The sequence below is a fragment of the Carica papaya genome, chromosome 8 (genome assembly GCF_054855325.1).
Source record: "Carica papaya isolate Zhongbai chromosome 8, ASM5485532v1, whole genome shotgun sequence".
NCBI lineage: Eukaryota > Viridiplantae > Streptophyta > Magnoliopsida > Brassicales > Caricaceae > Carica > Carica papaya.
In genome coordinates this window covers 33,602,052-33,627,077 of record NC_142316.1, presented here as the reverse complement: position 1 = coordinate 33,627,077, position 25,026 = coordinate 33,602,052, and the positions used below count along the sequence as shown (strand labels likewise).

The window sequence follows — 25,026 nt, the reverse complement described above, 5'->3', positions numbered from 1 at the left end:
TGTGTCAGATCAAAAAATACAAACAACAGAGAAACGAGGAAACGTCGTCTTCTTTTTCTTCAACCCAACTTTTAATATATGATAATAAGAACACAATTATATATACATATATGTGTGTGTGTGTGTGTGTATGTATATATATATATATATGTAGATGATATAGAATTTTGTGTGGGGGTTGGGTTTGGGGTTGGAGGGGTCCTCTTGAATTCAAAAATAAATATCTGTTTTGTCTTTTTTCAGAATATATTTTTTCATAGTTTTCATATATATATATATATATATATGTGTATGTATATATTTTTTTTTTTGTGTGGTTGGATGCCAGAGTTTGAAGATAAAGCAATTAAATTGGCAAGAAACACACAGGACCAACCACCATTTACACCTACTTTAATGCTTCAAAAAGTTTTTTTTTTTTTTAAATTAAAAAAGAAAAAATCATTTTTTTAGCCACTTAATAATTAATTAAAAATAATAAACAATAATACACGGGCAGATTTTATACATTAATACATGGACTCATCTAATTACCAAAAGAGAGGTGGGTCCCACCCAGGTGCATGTATATGTATGAAATTTCATATTAACCCAAATGGGCCCCACCATATATCATATATGTAATGAACAATTTTATATATTCGTAATTGAATTACACCCAACGTTGTTAAAACATAGTAATTTGAAGTCTGCATTATCACATTTATACTTATACTGTTAAACTTTTAATATCTTTACACTGTATGACACTCTTGATAGTTACCAAAGCATATATATATATATATATAAAATATGGGTGTATGTATGAGTAGGGTTTAGACCGAGGATTTAACTTTACTATCACTATCAGTAACAAAGAAAGAAATATGTATATATATATATATATGTGTGTGTGTATTAATATGAGTGGGATTGAGGAGTCAGAGAACTTTTGGAGTTAATGATGTTAATAGGATTGGTTTTTTTTTTCAAAACATTCAATACTGTAGTTCGTATGCAGATATTAATATATATATATATATATATATATATATATCTGTAGTGTAATATTATGTGAATGTTGGGCTATGCCTGCTTGCCTTTATGTGAATAATTATTATTATCATCATCATCATCATCATCAACTGTCATTCTCTTCTCAATCAATATCAATCCCGCATTTTTTTTTTTTTTTATTAATCACCCATTTCTATACACACATGTATATACAATATATATCTATATATATATATATATATGTTTGTTATACTAACCTAGGATTTGGATATTGTCCCTCGGTGAAAACATGAAATCAACTTTTGAATTTGATGTGTCAGGAAGACATTAATTAAAAGTTTACTGCGATAGAGAGTGAAAAACCTGCCATCCAAGAAAGCATCATCCATTCTTGCCGGCATACATACAAGTAAGTGTGTGTATATATATATATATATGTATCACTATACTACTACTACCTATTAATTTGGTTGGTCAGCCAGTCAGTCAATCACCAATCTTTTAATGATACCCTCTTCTATATATTATGTGGGTGTATATTTATATTTGTTAGTTTGTGTAAATTCAATTCACTTTCATTATGGTAGTGCTCCTACACACACACACAAATATATATATATAGTACTGTTAAATCATATACATATACTTTTTGACCATTCTGTTCTTGGGTTATCAGTCTCTTTATGTGGATTTTCATCAATGAAAAGTCTATAATTAATGTTGTGAGGATACGTTTTCATTAATTTTATAGAATTACGACTACAAAACTTTATTATTTAATTGGATTGTTCAATTATTATTTTAAATATAATTAATTCAGATAAACCCAACAAAATTAAAATTACCAATTACCCATTAATTCACAATAGGACTCGAAAATTGTATGTATATATATATAGATATATGGATTTCAAGATCAAACGAAGCTTATGTATATCTCTTGAATTAAAAATAAAACGTGAGTGTTGATTTCGAAAGATGATTATGTTCGTATTATTTTCCAAATTCGAGTAAATATTATGTATATATCTCTCGATAAGTAATAGTATAAAATACAAAATATTATGCACACCAACTTTTAAAATAAAATAAATAAAAAAATCCATTATCATAATGGTAATTAATTTTTAATATATTAATTAAATAATCAGGAAGCGTAATATATGTGGGTGTTTGAATTAACTTTGTACACTGCCGTACAAAGTTGTCTCCTTAATGGTATATATAAATTATATATGTTGATTGTAAACACATGCAAGTGGCACAAATCACATCACATGGTAACCCAAATTTCTGTGCTACCTCATATCATATTTTATTTTATTATATATATATATATGTGTGTGTGTGTACATATTATTTTATATCTAATAATCAATGTGATATATTACATAATTATAAGGTTGAAAGTATGCATATGGCCCTTTTATGTGTTTCTCTATGAATTTTCAAAGTTGTTATCATGGATTCTCTTCTTTGTCTCTTCTCTTCTCTTCCTATTTAAATCTTATTATCTTTTAGCAACGACATATGCCAACAAAAAAAATACTCGAGACATTCATTTTTTAAAATAATAGAAGATCGAAGAAATTGAATTATAATATATATACATGTATATTATAAGAATAATTCTATATATCATACAAATATATATATTAAAATTACATAAAATTCGTTTACATTTAACAATGTTTTAATATTCAATCATGATTATTATTATTATTATGAATATAATGATATATACGGACGATATTTAAAAGTTAGTATGCGGAAATACAAGCAAAGAGGGTACATATGTACCAATCACCTAAAAACATGTATAATATATGTATATGTGTGTATATATATAGACAAGTTGCATTATCATCATCATTCATCATCAATGGCATAATTGAAAGATTAAGTGAATATTTAATTATTTATAATAAATTATTTATTGTATTGACGTGTGAAAGTGTCATTGTTAAAGGCCGGTGGGGGACCCACTTCCCTAATCTTCACAATCGAGTTGTTGAACTATCCTCTACGCGGGCCCCATTCTTTAATTCCGATTGATATGATTAAGAACCTAATTAGCAACTCCTAATTATAATCTCCCTAATTTTTTCTCATTGTATATGTATTGTAATTATCTAAATGCATCTCTAAACAGGCAAATTTATTCTGCCTCTTCCGCTAATTAAAATTATATAATTCTTAATTGATACCCTCGTGGTAAATAATATATATTTATATTACTTACGCATGTATTATTATGATTAAATAAATACATTAAGTATCATAATATTTACTCGTACACAATGTATTTATTCGTGATTACATTTATAAACTTTATGTTTAACTAATTTTTTAAGTCAGTGTTTATTACTAATAAATTATTTAAATCATGTTTATTTTAAAAATCACTTAACATTAATATTTATATTGACCATAATAAATAGGTAATTAAAATATATTCATAATTTAATTATTACGGGTATATTTTATTATTTAAATATATTTTTATAATGTTAATATTTATTATTAATTTTTTATATATAAATAATCGTATTTACTGTTATATAATAAATTAATTTATAAATAAAATAACATGTTCGATGAGGTATAAATTTTAATATTATTATTATAAGTGTTTTTACGATATTAGCTTAAAAAAATTTGACATTTTTTTTTTATCTAATTAAACACATACGTTCTTAGGCACTATGCTATTATCTTCCATTAATATATTATACTTTTAATTGAAATAATGTTATGCAAACATAACATTATGCTATGATATTAATATTGAATTTATTTATTTATAAAAAATAAATAAGTACATAACACAAGTGAAAAAAAGTAAATAAAATTATATTTTTAAACATAATTTCATCTATTGACTAATTATAATATAATGAAATTAAAAAATAAATGAAGCTTATTTAATTACGTGCTAATACCCATATTTTTTACATATAATATTTATAACAGGTTGAAATTACTTATTATTTCCCAATTTAGTAAGTGTACATATATATATATATATACATTAGTGAACAATTTAATCACTCTCATTCGTATATATAACAAATTATAATTTAATTAAATAGATGGTATGATTTTGAGTCAAGTTATGTTACTATATATATTCTCATTTAAATATTATTTTTACTGTATTATAACTGATATATATACACTACTTTATTAATATACATAATATCATTATTCTTTTATTATAAAATTTGAACTTAAATCTAATAATTTAAACTCGAAACCTCCGAAGAATTTCAAAAGAAACAAAGAAATTTCCAAATTCTTCTAAATTTCGTTGGAAACGCAATTAACAAATAAATCATAATCTTAAAATACTAATTAACAAATAATTAAAAATAAAAGCCGACAAAATTATTTTTTAAAAAACTTATTAGAAATAAAAATTAATTGAAAAAATATTAATATTTAATGAATATGGTACAGATTCAAGCTTGTTGACGATGCAGAGAGAAAATTAAAGAGCGTTACTTTCTTTCCTGGACCCCACCTGATTTTAATTGGCTGTCTCTTTTTTTTTTCTTTTTTTTTTTTTTTTTTGTGGGCTTCTTCGCCGGGTAATACCCATCCATGCCCGCAACCTACCTCTATGACCCTACACGCGCGTCCACATATATGCATACACGTAATTATGAACTCAATATTTGCATCATATTTAACTAAAATAAAATTAATTACAAATAGAAAACCTATTAATTTTCGTAATTAGTTAATATTTGCATATAGATAATAATACAATTAACATTTTTTAAATGAAACGGAAAATAAAATATATATTTCGTGTCGAATTCACATATTTATATATAATAATAAAAGTATCAATCATCCGATTACATATTTATTATGTGTCAAATAATAAATCATATATTTTTTTTCAATATTTTAATTAAAATTATTAAATATAGATTAATTACTATACATAATATATCGTAGTTACAATTATGTAGGTCAATTGAACTTTTAAAATTTAAATTTGAACTTTTGAAATAGTAATTAATAACGATGATTTATTTCACCTAATACGTAAATATGCCGCAACATTTATATGACTTAGTTAATGTGTTCTATACTGTCTTTAAAATATATACAAATTCAAGTTTATTACAGAGTATATTCCAAAACACATTTTAGTTCTTACACACTAAATATTTTAAAGTATGTTTATATATCACGATTATATAGAAATGAAAAAAAAAAAGACTACATTACGTGTATGAGAATTTATTTGTTTATTACAGTACATGATAAAGCTACTTATAGAATATTTTATAAAACACATACAATCAAATAGTATTCGAATAAAACTTTTCACCTTCCAGAGAAGTCTCAGAAAATTTAGCGGCTTCTAAATTGTTTTACTCATTTAAAAAACTGTATAATCAATTTTTAGTAAAAACACCTGATAATAATATTTAAGAATCTAATTACATTGTAACGATCAAATAAATATGATCGTGAAATTCTATTAGAAAATATACTACGATATAAATACTTACATTTCTTTTGGGTTGTATTATGGTGGTGGCTCGTTTAATTAGCTCGCAAGTTTCGGGGGGGAGTAGGACTTTATTGCACTTTAGTTTTTATGAATAGCTATTTTAGATTGATACCCATGTCGAATTCATTGAATTAAACCCATAATAGGCACCATCCATGATTCTTTATGTCCCCTTTTGCCAAACTCTCTTCCTTTTTTTCTTTTATGAAATTATGATCGTCAATACACGTGAGCATCTCTCTTAGATTTTGAATTTAATTTGCGGCATAACTATTATTATTTTTAAATAAATAAATTATTCAATTAAAAAAAAATAAATTAAAAATTGACGGCATATTTTTATTGTAAATCTTTTGATTCTGTTATATACATTTTTTTTTTTAACAGATAGCTTAATTAGTTTTAATTCGTGAAAATCGACTAAACAAATATATATATATACATGATCGTTGTATATTTAGAATAAATAAATTATTTTCATACATTCATTTGAATATTTAGTTTCTTATAGTCATTTTTTTTTGTTTGATATACCTTAAATAATTATGTAATATAGAAATTAAATTAAATGTATTGACTTAAAAGAATATCAAATACAATAGATTTCACCCATTTTAATAGAGATTTTAAAATGTTTTAATTTAAATTTAAATTACATTTTTATGTATCCATTTTGGAATTAAATAAAAAAAATATAAGAATTTCAAACAATAAATTCAAAAACAATAGTTTATTTTATCCATTAAAAAAAAAACATTGGTAGACCAAATCTATATAATATCATCGTGTTACTTTCGTTAAAAAGAACCCTAATTAGTTTGACTAAAATAACTATTTGTTACATATAAATAAATATATATTAATTATGAAAAATTTAAAAAACAACATGTTAATTTAGAGAGAAATGAGAAAAAGCAAATGCGGGACGGGGGCTACAAATAATAATTTAAAGTTGCATTATGCTAAATTTGTCTCATTGACATTTCTGAATTTTAATAATTAATAATATTTTATTATTTTAATTTAATTTTAAAAAATATTTACGAAACTAATAAATAATATAAAATCAACCATAGAAAAATATAAAAATAAAAGAAAAAACCCAAATTTCTACCAAAGTTCAAATCATCAATCATATTTCATCTGCCTTCTTCTTCTTCTTCTTTTTATTATTATTTAAAAAAAAAACGAATAAAAAATAACATGCACTTATAATTTCCCCACGTGCTTCCCACCATTGGGCACAACAATTTTTTTTTTTTAAAAGTAAAATTTAAAATTCTCACGTTTAAATTATTGTTATTTTTACTTAATGATTTAATAAGTATTACCCACCAATTCAAATTAATCATATTATTTACACTATTAATTTTTTCCTTTAAACATTATCTATCCCAAAATTTAATCACAAAATTATCATTAACCCACGATTGATAATTAAAAAAAAAAAAAAAAACTATTTCAACATAATTTATTATTATATTATAAAAAAAACATCGAATTATATTTATTTTAATTATATTTTATTTTAAAAAGATAACGAGGACTTAAAATTAATAGAAATCACATATAAATTTAGACTTCTATACGGACCATAAATTATGCCTTAACTAATTGAGGTAAATATCGAAGAGATAATAACTATTTTCAACAAAATTGGACTTTAAATTATTTTATTAATATTAAGAAATTGTGTTTTTTTAAATGGAAAATAGAAAAATCAAGATCATGTTTTTACAATGGACGTGAAGTGAAGGGCAGAAGAAGTGCCACGTCAGTGAAGCGCACCAAGTGCTAAGAGTTAGGCATGCAAGTGGGTCCCGCCGCGTCGATCCCACGTGCCGAACCCATAAGCGCCACTTTTTTCATTTGCTTAACTTTTATTTTAATCAATCAAAGAGAGAGAGAGAGAGAGAACCGGGTTTGGACTTTTGCGAACGAAGCGTGGTCCCCACACACACTGTACACGCGTCCACTCCACAGCACTCCTACCTTCAATATATTTCCAAAACTTTAACGAAGATTCGCCTCCCCTCTTCCCGTGTGGCCCCCACCACCCAATCAAAACTCCCCACCCTCCTCCCTTTAATATATATATATATATATATATTTTTTCTTTATAGAGTCCATATACTTCCACGAATAGACGGGTCCCACGTGTGCACAAGGTCAAGAAAGTAGCCAATAGGAGGAGAGCTCGCCCCCTCCGCAACTGACTTTTTCTTTAATGCTTGGATATGTATGTATCTCCAAGCTTGTCGTTGTCGGTTTCATCCACTGGACACGTGTCGGACTCTTGTCCCACGTGACAATCTGCCCCCAAGACTCTTTTAACTACGCTCCACCTTTTTCCGCCACGTGGCCCTCATTTGTCCGCTTCCCCAAACTTTGAAATTACTCTTCTACCCTTTCCCCGTACTTTTCCAAGTTATTATTGTCCCCCCACCCCTCTCTGCCAAACGTACGTCGGGCTTTTTAACGGAGGGATTTCTTTTCGTGTGTTGCGGTTGCATGGATCTTCACCGTTGGATTGATTGACCATCGAGTCAAAAATATATATATATATATATTTGGTTTTCCAATAATTTCCCCCCAAAAAAAAAGAAATTTATTATTATTCGAGTGTGTAGTTAATGCCGTCGCGTGTAACAAGAGGGTTGGAAAGTGACGTAAGGCGTACGCAAGTCTCCAGCATCTCCAAGGCACAACAAAAATCCACAGTGATATCATCCTAATTCTTCGAATAATAAGCCCCAATCCTGTTAAAGATGCGTGCTTCCCACGCTCTTCTCGATAAAGGAAAAATGAAATCTCTGACGTTGAAGTGTCGGATGTTACAGCGCTTGGACGCGAGTGGATGTTTCTGCGTCGACAATTTTTTATACAGTACAACGACAATCTGTGGGAGCTTTCTGGATACAAAATATGACCGTTGGATCACGAGATTAGAAGCCAGATCTGGAGTCGAACGGTTCGTATCATGTGTAAACGAAGGCTTGTTCGCATTGTATTAATTTGCTACGTGTGTTTTTTAACCCGTAACGGATCTTCTATGGGGAAAGTTCTGGCAGAATAATTTTTGGCGTTTAGCGGTACATCCAAGTGATACGAGATTGCTAAATAAGATCATGGCAGTTTGATGGCTATTATTTATTCCTTCTGTTTGTTTGTGAGGTTAACTCAATCCTTCACTCGGTTTATATAACTTGTACGGACAATGCCAGAATCACACTAAGACCGGTTTCTTTAGATCTCCAAAGTCAAAGTCAAGCGAATCCTTATAAATTTTGAGTTCCTTTTGCAAATACTAATTAATCCCAGCTTTATATTGAATTTCAATTTTTAGAAATTTCGATTATGAGAAAATAAATATTTTCTTCTCTAATTATTATAATAATTACTTCTCAAAATAATTATGTAAATAGACGTATTACTTTTGTTAATTAATTTCAACTAATTCTAAAATATTTAAATATATGAATTGCGAAAGTAGGGATTGTCTAACTTATACGAGACAGATGCAAACATATGGTTCTTAAAAATCTTTTTGTAAATTTGAATATTTATTTTGGAGACGATTATTTTTCTTTAAAATACACATAAAATAATGTAATAATTAAATATATTTTTTTCGCTAAAAAAATTTTAATTCATGTCTCTAAAGTCGTAGCCTTATAGGAAAAATATATTTTTTAAATTTATATTATAATGTAGACAAATTTATCAATTCAACAACTACCTACTTCGTATATCTCTATTTTAAAATTAAAAGAAAAAAATAATATAAATGTGTGTATTTTGAAAAAAAAAAAAAAGGTGAGAATTTATAATAGATATTATTTATCACAATTATTCGGGTGCAATTATTTTTGCTACACGTGACCAAATTAAAAAAAAAAATCGAATAACGATAGTTGAAAGGTATGGGGTTTATAGTAATTAACTTCATTTTACTTCCATCGATAAAATCATAATTATTCCGTGATTATGAATTACCTCAAGTGATTAAGAATAGTTTTTCATTTTATAACTTTTAGTTTTCTTCATAGATTTTGTAATTCGGCAGTGCATAATTTTGCAAAATAACATGAATTGAGAATTGAAATCTCATCATAAATAATTCAAATTGAGATTAATGATAGCTCAAATTTAAGAATTATATATGCATATATCGAAATCATTATAAAAATAAGATTGAATCAAATGAGATTTAAAAATATATTAATTAAGACGAGAATGCAAATTTTTGAGTAATGTCAAATATATAAATTTTATTATTTAAAAAAGTTTACTAAAAATAGTCACACAAATAAAAAATAATATATAATGCATCATCAAACTCAACTAATATAAGAATTAGAGAAAAAAAAAAGTGAGGTTTTCAACGAGATAAGAAACACACGAGATGATCGGGTTGATATAGTTTCTAAAAAGTTAGCAGCATCTTGTGAACATCTTATGAACAAATGGCTCATAAGAAGTGACATTAGCAACATCTTACGAACATAAATCCAAAAGTAGAAACCCAAAAACTAGCTCTCCCCAAAATTGAAAAAGCATCAGATATTTAAAGTACAATAAAATTTGATAATTGTATAGCTATTGAAAGCAAACCAAACAATAAATAGAGAAGTAACAGTATAATCGAATAACAAACAAAAACCTGTATAAGTCTCAAAAGCAATTAATTTTAAACAAGAACTATGAGTTTTTTTTACTTATTTACAAACGTATATGGCAATTGAAACAGATGGTAATATGAGAAATTTAGCAAACAAATTAGTTTCAGTAGACAAAGTTACCACTACAAGAGAGAACACGAGACTTTATGCACACAAAATAACAATAAATGTAGGCAAATGTTAAGATATGCATATCACAAGATCAGCGTAACTAATAGAGCAAAATTATAAGTCAACTTGAATCAACAATCACATAAGATAATAACGAATCCTCCATTAGATACCACGAATGTGCGCAAAACAAATAAAATGCTCAACATACACACACAACTAATAAAAAAATCTTAATTTCTAATATCAAGTTCACACCCAATATCACCCTATACAAAGGCAAGGAATCGCTCGATCGAAAAAGAAACTCAATAACTAGGAAGATAACCTCCGAGCCATGCCACTGTTTGAACTTCTAGCTACTAACTACTTTTGTCAAGCTATTAAAAAAATTAATTTTTCATAATTAAAAAGAAAATAATCACTTAAATTTGATAAATCAAACTCTAACTAAATCGTTAACACAGTTTGTAAAATATGATAATCGATAATCTGTCTATAAATATGTAGTACGAGAAACATATTGACAAAAAAAAATATCTTAATTGAAAGATCATGATATTTATAAAAGATCTCACGTTCTATATCAGTTAAAATATATATGTATATATATAAATTTGTAATAACAAGCTTGATTAATGAAAATTATATTCATAAATAAGGGATTTATTATTATTTGACTTGTAAAAATAAGGCATTTGTTATTGGTTGGAGCCAAAGGCGGTTTAACCAAAAAAAAAGGGAAGATTGAAAAATTAAAACTTAGGCATATGATTCATGCAACCAATTGTTCCGAAACCCTGGGGCCCACCACGGGCCCACCTACGGCACGAGTCATGAGTCGTGACTCGTTGCCTTCGGACATATCATTCATTTCATTCCAAGGAAAAAAAAAAAAAAAAAAAAAGGGGTTTCTCCGAGTTAGGTATCTTCTCCTCCAATCAATGCAACCCAACAAAATTCTTTTGATTTTGCATTTTAAATTTTACATCAAGTCATTTTAATCGATATTATTATATAAATTATAAAATTTGATTTTTTGTTTTTTAAATTTTATTTTATAAAATTTTAATTTTGAAAAAAAATACCCATTTTCTTAATTAATCAATTAATTGCGTGGTTAATCTCAATTTGATTTGATGTAAATTAATAGGCACCCATTTTCTTAATTAATCTTTATTTGATTTGAAATGGTTCTTAATGTAGATTAGTAGGCGTGGTTTATTAATCTTAATAATTAATTTTGAAGAAAGAAAGAAAGAAAGAATGTGTACGTGAATTAAACATAACTTTGACCTTAGAGTTGTACGATCATTAATTAATTTTTAATTCCTTTTTGTTTTTTTTGGGTGTTAATAAAATACACCATTATTGTTCACCAAAATGACCCAATTAATTATAATAAAATATTATTTTAACCATACATATAATAATGATTTTGATTCCGTTAATCATTATTTTGTTATTTATGTATTGATTTCACCGTCGTTTACTATATTACCTTCGAGTATTTTTCGTGTGTACATGTTAGAATATAAATAATAGAATTTTATAAAATTATATATCAAATGTAATTTAATTTTTTTTTTTAAAATAATAATAACGAGATATATTTTTTTTATTTTTTAATGCATAAAAAAGAGTTTAATCTCAATAAAAAATAAATAAATTAACCCATAAATATCGTTCAACATGTAATCATGGTGATTATATTTAGTACAATGGTAAATAATCACGGTCTATATAAGTATTTGTGTATGATAATGATTCACTAGGTATCGCTTTTAGTGAAAGCAACCCTTCTTATAGTAAAAGAAATTAAGAATAATTGGGTGTAAATAAATTACTCATAAAGTCTAGTTTCATCTTTAAACTCGGATCATCATTATTGTTTATTATAACATTTTTAGAATCTTTTTTTTTTCTATAATAAAAAAATGGGTATGATGGTTTTCTTTCCCTTTTTAAGGTTCATTTGTTTCATCTCTAGAGATAAGTTTTCTTTAATAATTTTTTTTTTTTAATTTATTGAAGTATATTTTGAATAATTTTTGTTCTTACCAATTTAAAATTTATTAAAAACATATAATTCGTCACCTTATAAGTGTATTATGTACTAATAACAGTCGAATTATACTATTTAACTCTATTTACCCGCCTGTTTCGATTTCGGGTACAGATACCATTATGTTGAAGGTCGTTTGAACTTTTTCTAAGAGTATAACATGAATTATTTCAGCGTCGTAGTATCTAGTACTCGAACATCGGTTCGACACATTTTCTCTGTCCCTTCTTAAGTTAAAAAAGTAGATGCACCTTGCATCCTTAAATCGATAATTATTTTTCTGCTAACCTAGCTTCCTCCGTCTCTCGTTATCAATAAAGAGTACTACAGAAATATTTACTTGTTGTTCATCGACTACACTCTGGATACGAGATTTGTAGAGTTACGATAACAAAGTTGGTTTGAATCCCGACGAAATTATTATACTTATTGGCGTAAAAAGCTTTTTAATACGGTTAAATTTTCTTAATTGAATCAACAAAAACACCTTAGAAATTCAACATAATATTTTTTTAACATGAAAAAATTAATTATTACGTAATAATTTATTGGGATTTATAAGAAGTTAGGAATTGTTATGGAATTTCTAGATTGACTTAGACGTCGTGGCATCTTTGCATCCACGAACTCATCACCCACAACTTGTTGAAGTAGGCAGGTAAGTATTCCTCCAAACACGCCTCACCTATAAATTTGTGTCTCTTAATTTTGTTGACTTTTTTTATTTTTTTATTTTCCAATTATTTTATATAAATAATTAATGGGTACTTTTTACATTCTTAATTAAAATATATATGGTGTTAAAAGTAGGATAATTAAGTAAAATTATAAAATTGAATTTAATATTATATTTAAATTTTTTACCCAACTAAAATTATGTATATTATTATAATTTGTTTCAATTATTTAATTTAATTTTGTTTACTCAAAAATTTGAAGGAAACATGATTTAATTTAATTAATTTATAGAAAGCATGAGACATGTTTTAAGCAATAGTAGTAATCAAAGACATAAAAGCAAGACCCATCAATTTTGGGAACCCTAATATTAAATTACTTGGGCTTACCTAACTATTTTTGTTGAGATCCAAGCTACTTTTTCTCTTTCTCTTTCTCTCCTTTTTCTTTTTTCTTTTTCTGGGTATCCAAACAAAACTTAGTATATATATGACTAGTCACTTTTTCTTCTATAATATACATCATAAAAAATGTGTTGATGGGTGTGTGTGTGTGTGTATGATATATAAATATATATATATATATTAGAAAAAGAAAGTGGATTTTGACATTGAAGATGGATTTCCAAACATTTGGGTTACTCAATTAGGATAAGAAATTGATAATTATGAGATGAAAAAGATAGAAGGTGTCGAGGCGGCAGCAATTTAAAATTTCAAAATATATTATTATTAAAGGGTCATGCTATAATTATTGGTTTTAATTATAATTTTATAATTACAAATTAAATTAAAAAAAATTAACCCCCATTATGTGAACTAGTTGGATTTTTTTACTAATTTTGATTATTTTTATATTTATTTATTATATTTATCAAAATTGAATAAATTAAAATTTTAATTTACCGTCAAAGTAAATCAAAAAATTAATTAAAGCAAACCGGTCTTAACCCAATAATTATATATGTCATTATTTAAATTAGAGATTTTAATTTCAACTCTTGTTCGTGAGACCGAGACATTTGATTTTGAAATATAGATATAAAAGCAGGATAGTCAAGAGTCAAATATGTTGACTTCAGCGATCTGGATCTGTTACAATCCGACGGCTGCAGAGTACTTAGGGTTTTATATACTGAGGTTTGTATTGAATTGAATAGTAGTTCCTTTCTTACATATTATATTAAAAATGTGTGTGTGTGTATATATATATATATATATATATATATTAATACACACTTCATTATAATATTGATCAATGAGAAGCTAGATAGATCCTGTTGATGTATGTATATATGTATGTATATATGGATTCTCAGGTTTTGGAAGCTTTAATTTAATGCTTCACAAAGTATAGACAATCTTGTATCGTATCCCATATAATTCACTTCGCTATCAAGATTTTGCTGCGGATCTTTCAGTCGGTCTCTTCTTGTGTTTCTTTTGTATCATGATAAATTAATTTAATATTTAAAACAGACCTCCATTGGAGGAGCTATACAGACACAACATATAATATGATGGAAATATAATAGTTAATTTGCAATCATTGAGACCGAATAGAGGATGATTCTATCTCCCCTTGCATTTCTAATTATATATGTATATATTGATAAGGAAAGAAACTTTTCAAAGCAAAAAATCTATGCTGAAAATCAAGAGGAGGATTATAAGGAAAAAAAAAAAATGGTTCTTGATGAAAATTATGAGAAAAATTATAAGAAATTTGTCAATGTTAAATCTTTGATTTGAATACAATAATTGAGAAGTTAATATTTTTATTATTAATTATTCTTATCTTCTTATATATTATTTGAGTTCAAATCATACAAAAAATGAAATATGCAAAAGCTTATAGAATTACACACACACATATATATATATATATATATGTATATGTATATGTACCCTTAAAGATTAAAGAGATTCTAGCCATATAATTAAAAGGGTATCATTTTTTCTTGAGGAGCTCAAAAGGGTATCATTTTCTATGAAGAAAACAAATGGGTCCTTTTTTTTTTTTTGAACAATTTATGTAAATTTAAATGTATACCGTTTGAAAAAAAAAAAAAAAATACATCTTAAAAAAATATTTTTGTAATTTAATCAAAAGGGTATCATTTTTTCTTGAGGAACTTAAAAGGGTTTCATTTTTTAGAGAAGAAAAACATGGTTGTGTCACTTAAATGGAAGTACATAAGTACATATGTGTGTGTGTGTGTGTGTGTGTGCAGCTGAATTTGGGAAGTGAAATCAAACTGTGAGTAAAAATTGAAATTCAATGAAGATGGTAGGAGATTGATGATGATGATGATGATGATGATGATGATGATGATACAATGGGTTCAATAATTATATTGGTGGGGGAAAAAAAAAAAAAAGAAAAAGAAAAAAAAAAAAAAAAAGGCAGAGTCAAGTGAGGTTGGCCCAGGAGACAAGTTGTGTTGAGAGTTTTAAAACAATGATAGAGTGAGAGATAGAGATAAATCAATGGGACCTAATTCTCTCCTTCCTTTTTCAATACTTGTATGCTTTGTTGTTGTTCAATCATGAGATTCCCATTTTCATATTCATATACTTATACATATACATATACATATACATATTATGCACATATATATATATATATTAGCATTATGGTATCTTACATGTTTCTCTATCTCTTTCTTTTTCTCCAAAACCCCCCCCATTACATATATATCTCTTTCCCTTTTGGTTGTTCTCCACTTTAGCTCTCATGCTACAAATTTATCTATATATCACAAGTGGGTAATGTCAAATATGTGTACTGAAAACAATGAACATACACGACATATATAATATAATATAATATAATATTTTAGTATAGTATGATATAATATAATATAATATAATATAAGATGTGCTAACTTTCATTTGATGTAACTTCTGGGTGCAAACACTTTAAATTAATGCTGAGCTCAATTTAGGCAAAGTATGTGTATTGTATGTTTATGTACCTTAGCAATTTGTCCTAGGTTGTGAAAATGAACATAAGGAGAAAGTACTTGTATGTATTTGTGTGTGTGTGTGTGTATATATATATATATATTATATGTCATGGTCCACCAAAACTTGGACCCTTTTATGTGGGCCTATGGGCCTTATTTGAAATTGATAGACGACAGATCTGAAGTGGGCCTTGTTGTTGGTGATCTATAATTTGCTCAAATCACAACTAGACCGCGAGAATATATATATATATATCTATAATTTGTGGTGAATAATTATCTTTGATTGGACCTGAGAAAAAATTGGTCTGGAATTGGTAAAATATTTGGGCCAACAGAGACATGGGCTCGATGGGTTTCTAATTGACATGAGGCCCATTAGGTGAACAAGGCTGGGAAGCTAGTATGGCCAGGGCTCTGTTTATATGCATATATATATAGGTGTATATATATATATATATATATATATATAGGTCTTGTATTTCAAGGAGACATAAAGCTAAAATTATTTAATACAGGGAAAGGACATTGTATTAAAAAAAAATTTATTTTACAAATAATATCGTAACTAAAATTGATTTTTAAATATAATAACGATATACGGGTAAAATAAATGAAAATTAACGATACATGTAAACATATATATATATATATATATAAATATATACACACAAACCCACATACCAGTTTCAAATTAAAATGTTATATTCTCGTTAAAGATTACATTTTTAAAATTAAATGAGATTTTTAAAGATTTATTCGCCAGTAAATGAGAATATATTTTTGAACCTTACATATTTTAGAAGACAATTTTAGATTTTACCGTAAACTTGAAATTATCTCAGTATCGGTTTGATCAGCCATTATATAAGCAGCAGTGCAACTAGTTTCTATATATATATATATATGTATATAATTGTAATGTAATGTTCCAGATGTGTGTATATATTTATACCTAAAGTATGAAATTCGTTACCATACATGTATACATAGCTTTTGCAGTCTGCAACTCCTTTAACATATTCTACATTAATATAGAGAGAAAGAGTGTTAAATTTAAATTACCAGTTTCTATGAAGGGTCCAAAAAGATTCTGATAACCAGTTGAAATAATCTTCCAAATCCAGATAAGGCACATGATCACTCATTATACAAGCAGTTTAATCGAATGTGGTTCCTTCAAGAAAGGACTAATGACATATATATACACGTAAATATGTCTTTAATATTTTATATATATATATAAAAGAGAACATTAATTTCACATACTATATACGTATCATGAGGCAGCAGGCATATATTCTATATCTTGTAGCATATTATTGCTTACATATATATATATATGTATATTTATAAATCAAAAACAAAATCAAATCAAAGAAAGTCCAAAATGAACAAACTATACCAAAAATTTGCTGGGTTTCAAGTGGGAAATCTTTTGGCCATTCAGCAATTTCCATATCTACGTACGGTCATGTGTGTGTATATATATGTAGCAGAGGAAAAAAAGAGAAATTGAGTAGTGGATAAGAATCATAAGGTAGAAGTTTGAAAATGGCATGCTTTGCTGTTTCCCTCATCCATGAAGCTCCCTTTTGATTCAACTTCTGTGCAAGTTGCTGGATTTACATGGCAACCATGGAAATATTTTTAGTGGGAGATGAATACCCAGCAGAAAAAGGAACTTACCCATTTTTATTTTCGCATATATATATATATATTTACACACACACACACACACATATATATGTACATGTATATACATGCACAACTAGCTGGTAGGCAGTAGTGATGATAGTGTAGGCTTTATTAGTTTTGCATGAAGAAGAACAACTCCAAAAGCTAAGGAACATGGTTAGATTAGTATGGACTTTGCTTCTTTTGGTAATTAACATCAAGTCTTGATCATCTCCATTTTCGTCTTATAATTAAATTAAAGAAGATAGTATAATCGTAAAAAAAAAAAATGAACGACGATCATGGATCGTATCATCATGTTTGGTATCAGATTGGAGAGTTCTGTAATTATCATAATAAAAGGAAGAAGATGATGTGGGGGTGCTGAGGATTTTGTCATGTTTTTGTTTGCTTCTTGTCTTTTTCACCTTTCTCCATTGTCATTCTGTTGTCACTATGATCCAATTAATTAATTATATATGTATAGCATACCATTTTCTAGAATTATATATTTGAATATATTTACACACACACACACACACACACACATATATATATATATATATATATATATGTTGCAGGGAATAGTAGTGGACCAGTGGTGACATACTTCTTCCTTTTCCTTTTTCTGTTAAGAACTACTTTGAACACTAAGTTTTGTTGGGGTTGTCTTCGGATCGTCACCTTTGCTTTAATTGATTAATTAATTAAAATAATTAGTTTGCTCATCAACCAAGTATTATTTTACCAAACTTTATAAGATAAATATACATATAACAACTATAATATTACAAAAATAAAATATATAAATGAAAATACACACCAGAACATTACACGAACTCATAAATTTGATAATTATAATTAATTGATGTGATATTATGTCTAATTTATTATTATTAATCAACTTATAAATATTGAATGCGAGAGGAATTTTCAATTCTTTTCATTATTAACAAAGCTTGGTCCTGTACATATATATATACGTAAATCGACTTATTTATATATAATATTGATTACATATAACTTATCGTGCTAGTTCGTGACCTCTGTTATCAAAAGATATACTTATAATATTAAATGTTTTAGAGAGGAGATGAAAGGAGGTTGGCTGTACACAAATATATATATATATATATGTAGAAAACCCTAATTATTTTAGCTGATGGAACTTAGAAGTAATTCTCAAGAGAAAGACTGAAAATTTCTCCTCCCTTTGACTCATTTTAATTAACATTTCAGAAAATTCAGCCTTCTGACCTAATTAATTTAGCTTTTTTCCTTATCTTTTTTTTTTTTTTTTTCTCTAATGGAAACAATGTGGAGGGGAAAAGAAAAGGCTTGTCACCAGTGCTTTTTTTTAATTTTAAGTAACTTTGTTTTACTTGCTACATTCAATGCCATTGACTCTACACATTATTTATATTATATACTTTTTATGATCATCTTTCCACTTTCTCAACTAAAACCTGCAGATCCAATTCATTGCTATTCACTACTTCCAAATGTTTCACTTAATTTTTTTAGAATTGGGTTTTCTTTTTCTTTTTATTTTATAATTTTGTATTATTTTTACTAATTTCGGACTCTTTTAATTAGAATCGAACTGTGATAAATACAATTCTTAATACATTTTTTGAAAAATAAAAAAAATTTAATTCTTAATGAAATGTTAATTCTGACCATTAAATTTGAATATATTTTTTTTATTGAGAAAATTACATGTTCAAGTTATAAAATGAATACCCATGATATTTTTTTTTTTCCTTTACTTCATGGTAATATGTATACATATATGTATATATGTATTTGTGCTGTAGAGAGATCAATATTCTTTGGGCAAGAATTTCTGTCTTAACCTTTGGCTGTCTGACTTGTTATTGATAGTGGGCAAAACAAACCCACTAAACTTTCTGGTTCTGACTAGTGAGTGGTGGGCTAAAACCTTTTTGTATGATCATCACACGAGCTGCTGTTTCTGGTAAATAAATATTTAGTTTAGATTCATTCCTAGTCAGCAACACTTCGAAATTAACTTACTTTCTCATCAAACAAATCCTTTGCCCTCTCTCTCTCTCTCTCTCTCTCTAGCTACACAAAAAGCTTATATACTTACCTATATATACATATAATATTCTTGGCAACTACACAGCAAATGTATATAATATTCATCCTCTGCACCCAACTTTTTCTTATAAATACAGACCACTAAGTTACATCCCTAGTGTATAACCTTTCTTATCTCCCTTCCTTTGCTTTCTTGGTTAAGCAAAAGAAAACCAACTTCAGAGGTTTCATTCAGCTTCTGCTTCACTGTTTCTTCTTCTTCTTCAGCAATGGAGAATATTGGTCATCAACAGCAAGCCGCCGGGGCTTTTGAACGAGCTTGGAGCCGGGTTAAGGCATTTCCCGGCGGTTTAAATATCCGAATTATGGCAAATGCAAAGGCTGTGAAAAAGCTGGCGCAAGATGATCCGAGAAGAGTCACTCATTCCCTGAAAGTAGGACTTGCTCTTACACTAGTGTCTTTGTTATACTACACTCGGCCTCTTTATGATGGGTTTGGAGTTTCGGGGATGTGGGCTGTTTTAACCGTCGCTGTTATTTTCGAATTCACTGTAGGTAAGTTATTGAGTAACAGTAAGACCATTTTTACCGACGGTAATATTGTACGTATAAATAAAGTTTTCTCAAATGTAAATTGCATGTGTGTCCAGGTGGTACCCTAAACAAAGGTCTTAACAGAGGTCTCGCAACATTTCTAGCTGGTGCTCTGGGCGTTGGAGCTGAACACTTAGCAAGTCTCTTTGGAAAGACCGGAGAGCCCATTGTTCTTGGAACCCTTGTCTTTCTTCTAGGTAATGTATACATATAATATGCTCAATATTTATATATAGTTCATACCTGTACATATATACATATAACAGCCATGCAGAAAGTAAGATACTTCGTGAAAAACATGTGCAGCTGCAGCATCGACATTTTCAAGATTTTTCCCGAGAATCAAGCAAAGATACGACTATGGGGTGTTGATATTCATACTGACATTCAGTCTGGTGGCGGTTTCGGGTTGTCGGGTCGACGAAATCATAGTGCTGGCGCACGAGAGGCTGTCAACAATTTTAATTGGAGGAGCAACCTGCATGGTCGTCTGCATTTTTGTTTGTCCAGTTTGGGCTGGTGAAGATCTTCACAAGTTGATCGCTTCAAATTTAGACAAGGTTGGCAGTTACCTAGAAGGTACGTTATTAGCACAAGCAAACCGACATATATATGTATATATATATATATATGTGTGTGTATACGTATATGTATGTATGTAATAATGTTATTCATAGTTTTGATTATTTTACAGGATTTGGAGGTGAATATTTTGAAATAGTGATATTACCAGAGGAGAAAGGGAGTTGCAGTGATGTATCAAAGGATGACAAGTCGTTTCTTGAAGGATATAAAAGTGTTTTGGGTTCAAAAAGTTTAGAAGAAACATTCGTGAGTGCATGACAATTCCTTGATTTGCAATATTCGAATAATGATTTAGTAGTTCGACATTTATTAATATATGATTCTATCTATGCAGGCTAATCTTGCAAGATGGGAACCTGGACATGGACGATTCAGACTCCGTCACCCATGGAAACAATACTTGAAGATTGGAGCTCTTACTCGCAAATGTGCTTACCATATTGAAGCTCTTAATGGCTATCTCGGCTCTGATACCAAAGTACCCTTCTTTCCAATTTACTATATAATTATATATATTAATATATAAACGGTAAATTAATCTATATATTTATGCTTATATATATTACTGTTGCAGGGATCAACAGAATTCCTTGGTAAAGTCCAAGGACCATGCACAACCATGAGCAAAGAATCCAGCAAAGCCTTGAAAGCTTTATCCTCAGCAATCAAAACAATGACAAACCCTTCACCCGCCAACCTTCATGTGGAGAACTCAAGAACTGCCATTAAAGACCTCAAGATTGCTCTTAGTGACGCCTTGGTCGAGACCAACGACCTTCTAGAAGTTGTGCCAGGAGCCACAGTCGCTTCAATCCTAATTGAGATCGTTAAATGTGTCGAAAAAATTTCAGAGTCAGTTCACGAACTTTCTAACCTAGCACATTTTAAAGACATTGAAGCTACAGTGTCACCTGAGAAATCACAACAGTTGCTTCACCGGGGAAGTGTTAACCCGGTTAATTTAGATGGTGACGACGATGAACATGTTATCATTACGATACAAGACCATCACGATTCACCAGAGCTTGTAAGTAAAGAAATTCAGAAACAAAAGGACCATCACGATTTACCAGAGACTGTAAGTAAAGAAATTCAGAAACAAAAGGCTGGTCATCATGATCATGGTGGCAAGCAACTAGAAGTGTAAATATATATTTGATGTTTCTAATTAATTAGCATGTAATTTAGTTATAAGCTTTTGTTACTCATGAATGTGGAAATTGGGCAACATGAACTTATGATTAATTTTCATGTTTGGGTCTCTCATTTTCTAAGTGAGAGAAATTTTAGAAGGGGGAGGGGGGAAGAACTATTAACAAATCACTCTCCCCTGCATTTGATCTTTGATTAGAAACAATTTCCCTTTGTACTTTTGTTTTTGCTTTTTCAAAAGGAAGAACATGTTTGACTCTAGTTTAACTAAAATTATAAATTATATTAGAGATTTAAAAAAAATATAAAGTTATAAAAATTAATTAAAATTAAGATATTCACTCATAATTTATATATTTATTAATCGAATAATATACATGCATAATTTTTCAACAAAAATACAATTCGAATTAAAGTTTATAATCTCTTGTAAAGTTAAGTATCAATTGGATACAATAAAAAATTTATTGAATTAACATGTGTTAAGCATAAACTACGTAAGCATTGCTAGAAAATGCCAAGTTGACTAGTAGAAGTGCTGTCTCTATCTCTCTCCCCCTCTATATATATATACATATATACCTCTATATATATACATATATATATATATATATATGATGTAAGCTATAAGTCAACTAAGACCATATACATAGGAAGTAGCAGCCAGTACGGTCCTAGCCATGGCAAATGTTTTTTTTTTTAATATTTTGCAATTAATTTGTGTACGTGTGTATGTATGTGTCTCTATATATATATATACACAGAGACAAAGAAACGAAAAATTATGTAGGAGAGAAAAGTAAAAGTGATATATATATATATATATATGGAAGGATGAATGCTTTCCACTAGCTAGGAACAATCAAATCCATGCAAGTGGGTGTTATTTATAAGGCCCAAGGATGAAGGGGTCCTGGATCCAAGGGGAGAAAATTTCTTTTTCAGATGCCAACAGACTTTGTTTCTCAACCTACAAAATGCCTGCACCACTAACCTTGTATATATATATATATATATATATGTATGTATAATATAAACCAGTTTCAAATTGGAACCAAAACTGTGGGTAAATGCTTGAGTAACCATGGCGGATTTGATTCAAATTAAACCATCCCACTGACTCTGTTTTTCTTGTGCGTCTGTGTGTGTGTGTGTGTATACAGATATAATATATATGTATCTATGCATATTACAATGATTTAAATTTGAAGTTAGGTTTATATGAAATATCTTCAAAACGCACGTGCAGCTACACATCAGTCTATATATACTCTATATATGTATGTATATGTATATATATATATAAGTGCTTCACTTATTATTAACTAATGACAATATTCTCAGAATCTATCACTTCAAACAAATTTTTTTTTTCTTTTCGTGAAAATTGCATCAAACTATTATTTTCATCCTCTAAAAAGCAAACGTGCAAGATGCTTAATTAAATTCTACCACTCAACACTATGCTTAATTAATCAACATTAATTAACACATAAAAGCAGAGAATGTAAAGCTAATTAAGTACTAGATACAGAATCATTTATAATTATAATCATAATCACCCATAACAATTTATTAAAAAAGAACATTAACCCATGTGAGTAGGCATTTTTTTAACCTTTATTACCAGAGAAACAGTAGCTCTAATCCCACAGCTTGTAGCTTAATTGGAAAGCTGAACATTCCATAGCTTCAAGGTTAATTAATGTAATCTTTATGAATGATCTGGGTACAGCCTAACAGTACCCGTGTAAAAATGGTTTATTTCTCCTCTGTCTCCCATTAATTACCTTTAGGCCTGCTAGTGCATTGCCATACCTTGAAGCCAAAGCCAGAATAGAAAGCTGAAAACCTAACTTTTGATCGAATTAAGTAAATCAAACTCATGATCAAGATGTATCTTTGTAGACCAATCGAGGAGGAAAGTTTCAGATTTAGTCAGTAGAAGATAAAGTTATTTTTGGCTACAATTCAAAAGACAGATGGTTTAAAATTTTGCAGGATTTCTTTTCAATGGCATCCATTGTTTTCTCTCCTTGAACATACCCATCTTTTATCTGGCTATACATGTTGTAACAATACAGAAATCAGTAATTAACTACTAGGAAACTGAATCATTAATATTTTCATTCCTTTTGTATTTGAATAGAGTTATTTTATGATATAAACATATACTAAATTTTAAATTTTGAAACATGAGATGACACCATATTTAAAGAACTTCGAAACTTTTGCATTTTACTTTTGTTTTCGTGTACTTACTTAATTTTCATATTGTAAAACATGGTTTAGAAAGATATCCACTACCATCTTCACATTACATGTATAAGATGAATTTAAAAGTAAAATAAATGAGGATTAGTTAAAATATAATATAGTAGAAAAGTATGGGCTTGGTTCGGATTACATATAAAAATTAAAGTAAGAAAATTCTAGTGGTATTAACCTTTGATGAAGGGTCACCGGTTATGGTAGTAAATGGGAATCACATGCACCACTTATTAATTTCAACACTTTCACTTTCACTTCTCTGGACAGCTATTTGTTTTGTCTTCTCCTCCCTTTGAAAATTTCCTTCTCTTTGTATTCTGTGGTTAAGAAAACCTACTGGTTTTTGGCCCTGTAAGATTTTTCATACTATAAAATTTGTACTAAATTATAGTCTAAAAATATGTTCAATCTTCGACAATGCTATATCGACTTGCATTATACGATGGTTATGGCACTGCAAAAATACATTACTTCAGAAATTCGATTCAAATTTATTACCTATGGTGAGGGATTTATCTTTGTACAATGGGTTTTTGTATGGAATAATATTGTCATGTCTGCATGTTCTTGAAGGACATTTGAATATCAAAATCATTATCTACTATTGTATGCAGTTGCAATAAACAACAAGATAGATATAAGTATTCCACCA

The 25,026-nt window shown here is 28.2% G+C and overlaps 1 protein-coding gene across 1 annotated transcript; it reads left to right on the top strand.

The window, feature by feature from the left end:
* Positions 1-19,690: 19,690 nt before the first annotated feature.
* Positions 19,691-22,337, top strand: LOC110810553 (aluminum activated malate transporter family protein). The gene is made up of 6 exons (XM_022036744.2): positions 19,691-20,327; positions 20,423-20,563; positions 20,673-20,945; positions 21,061-21,197; positions 21,286-21,429; positions 21,526-22,337. Exons 1-6 carry the CDS (start codon positions 20,042-20,044, stop codon positions 22,096-22,098), a joined length of 1,554 nt encoding a protein of 517 aa, XP_021892436.1. The 5' UTR covers positions 19,691-20,041; the 3' UTR covers positions 22,099-22,337.
* The last annotated feature ends 2,689 nt before the right edge of the window (positions 22,338-25,026 follow it).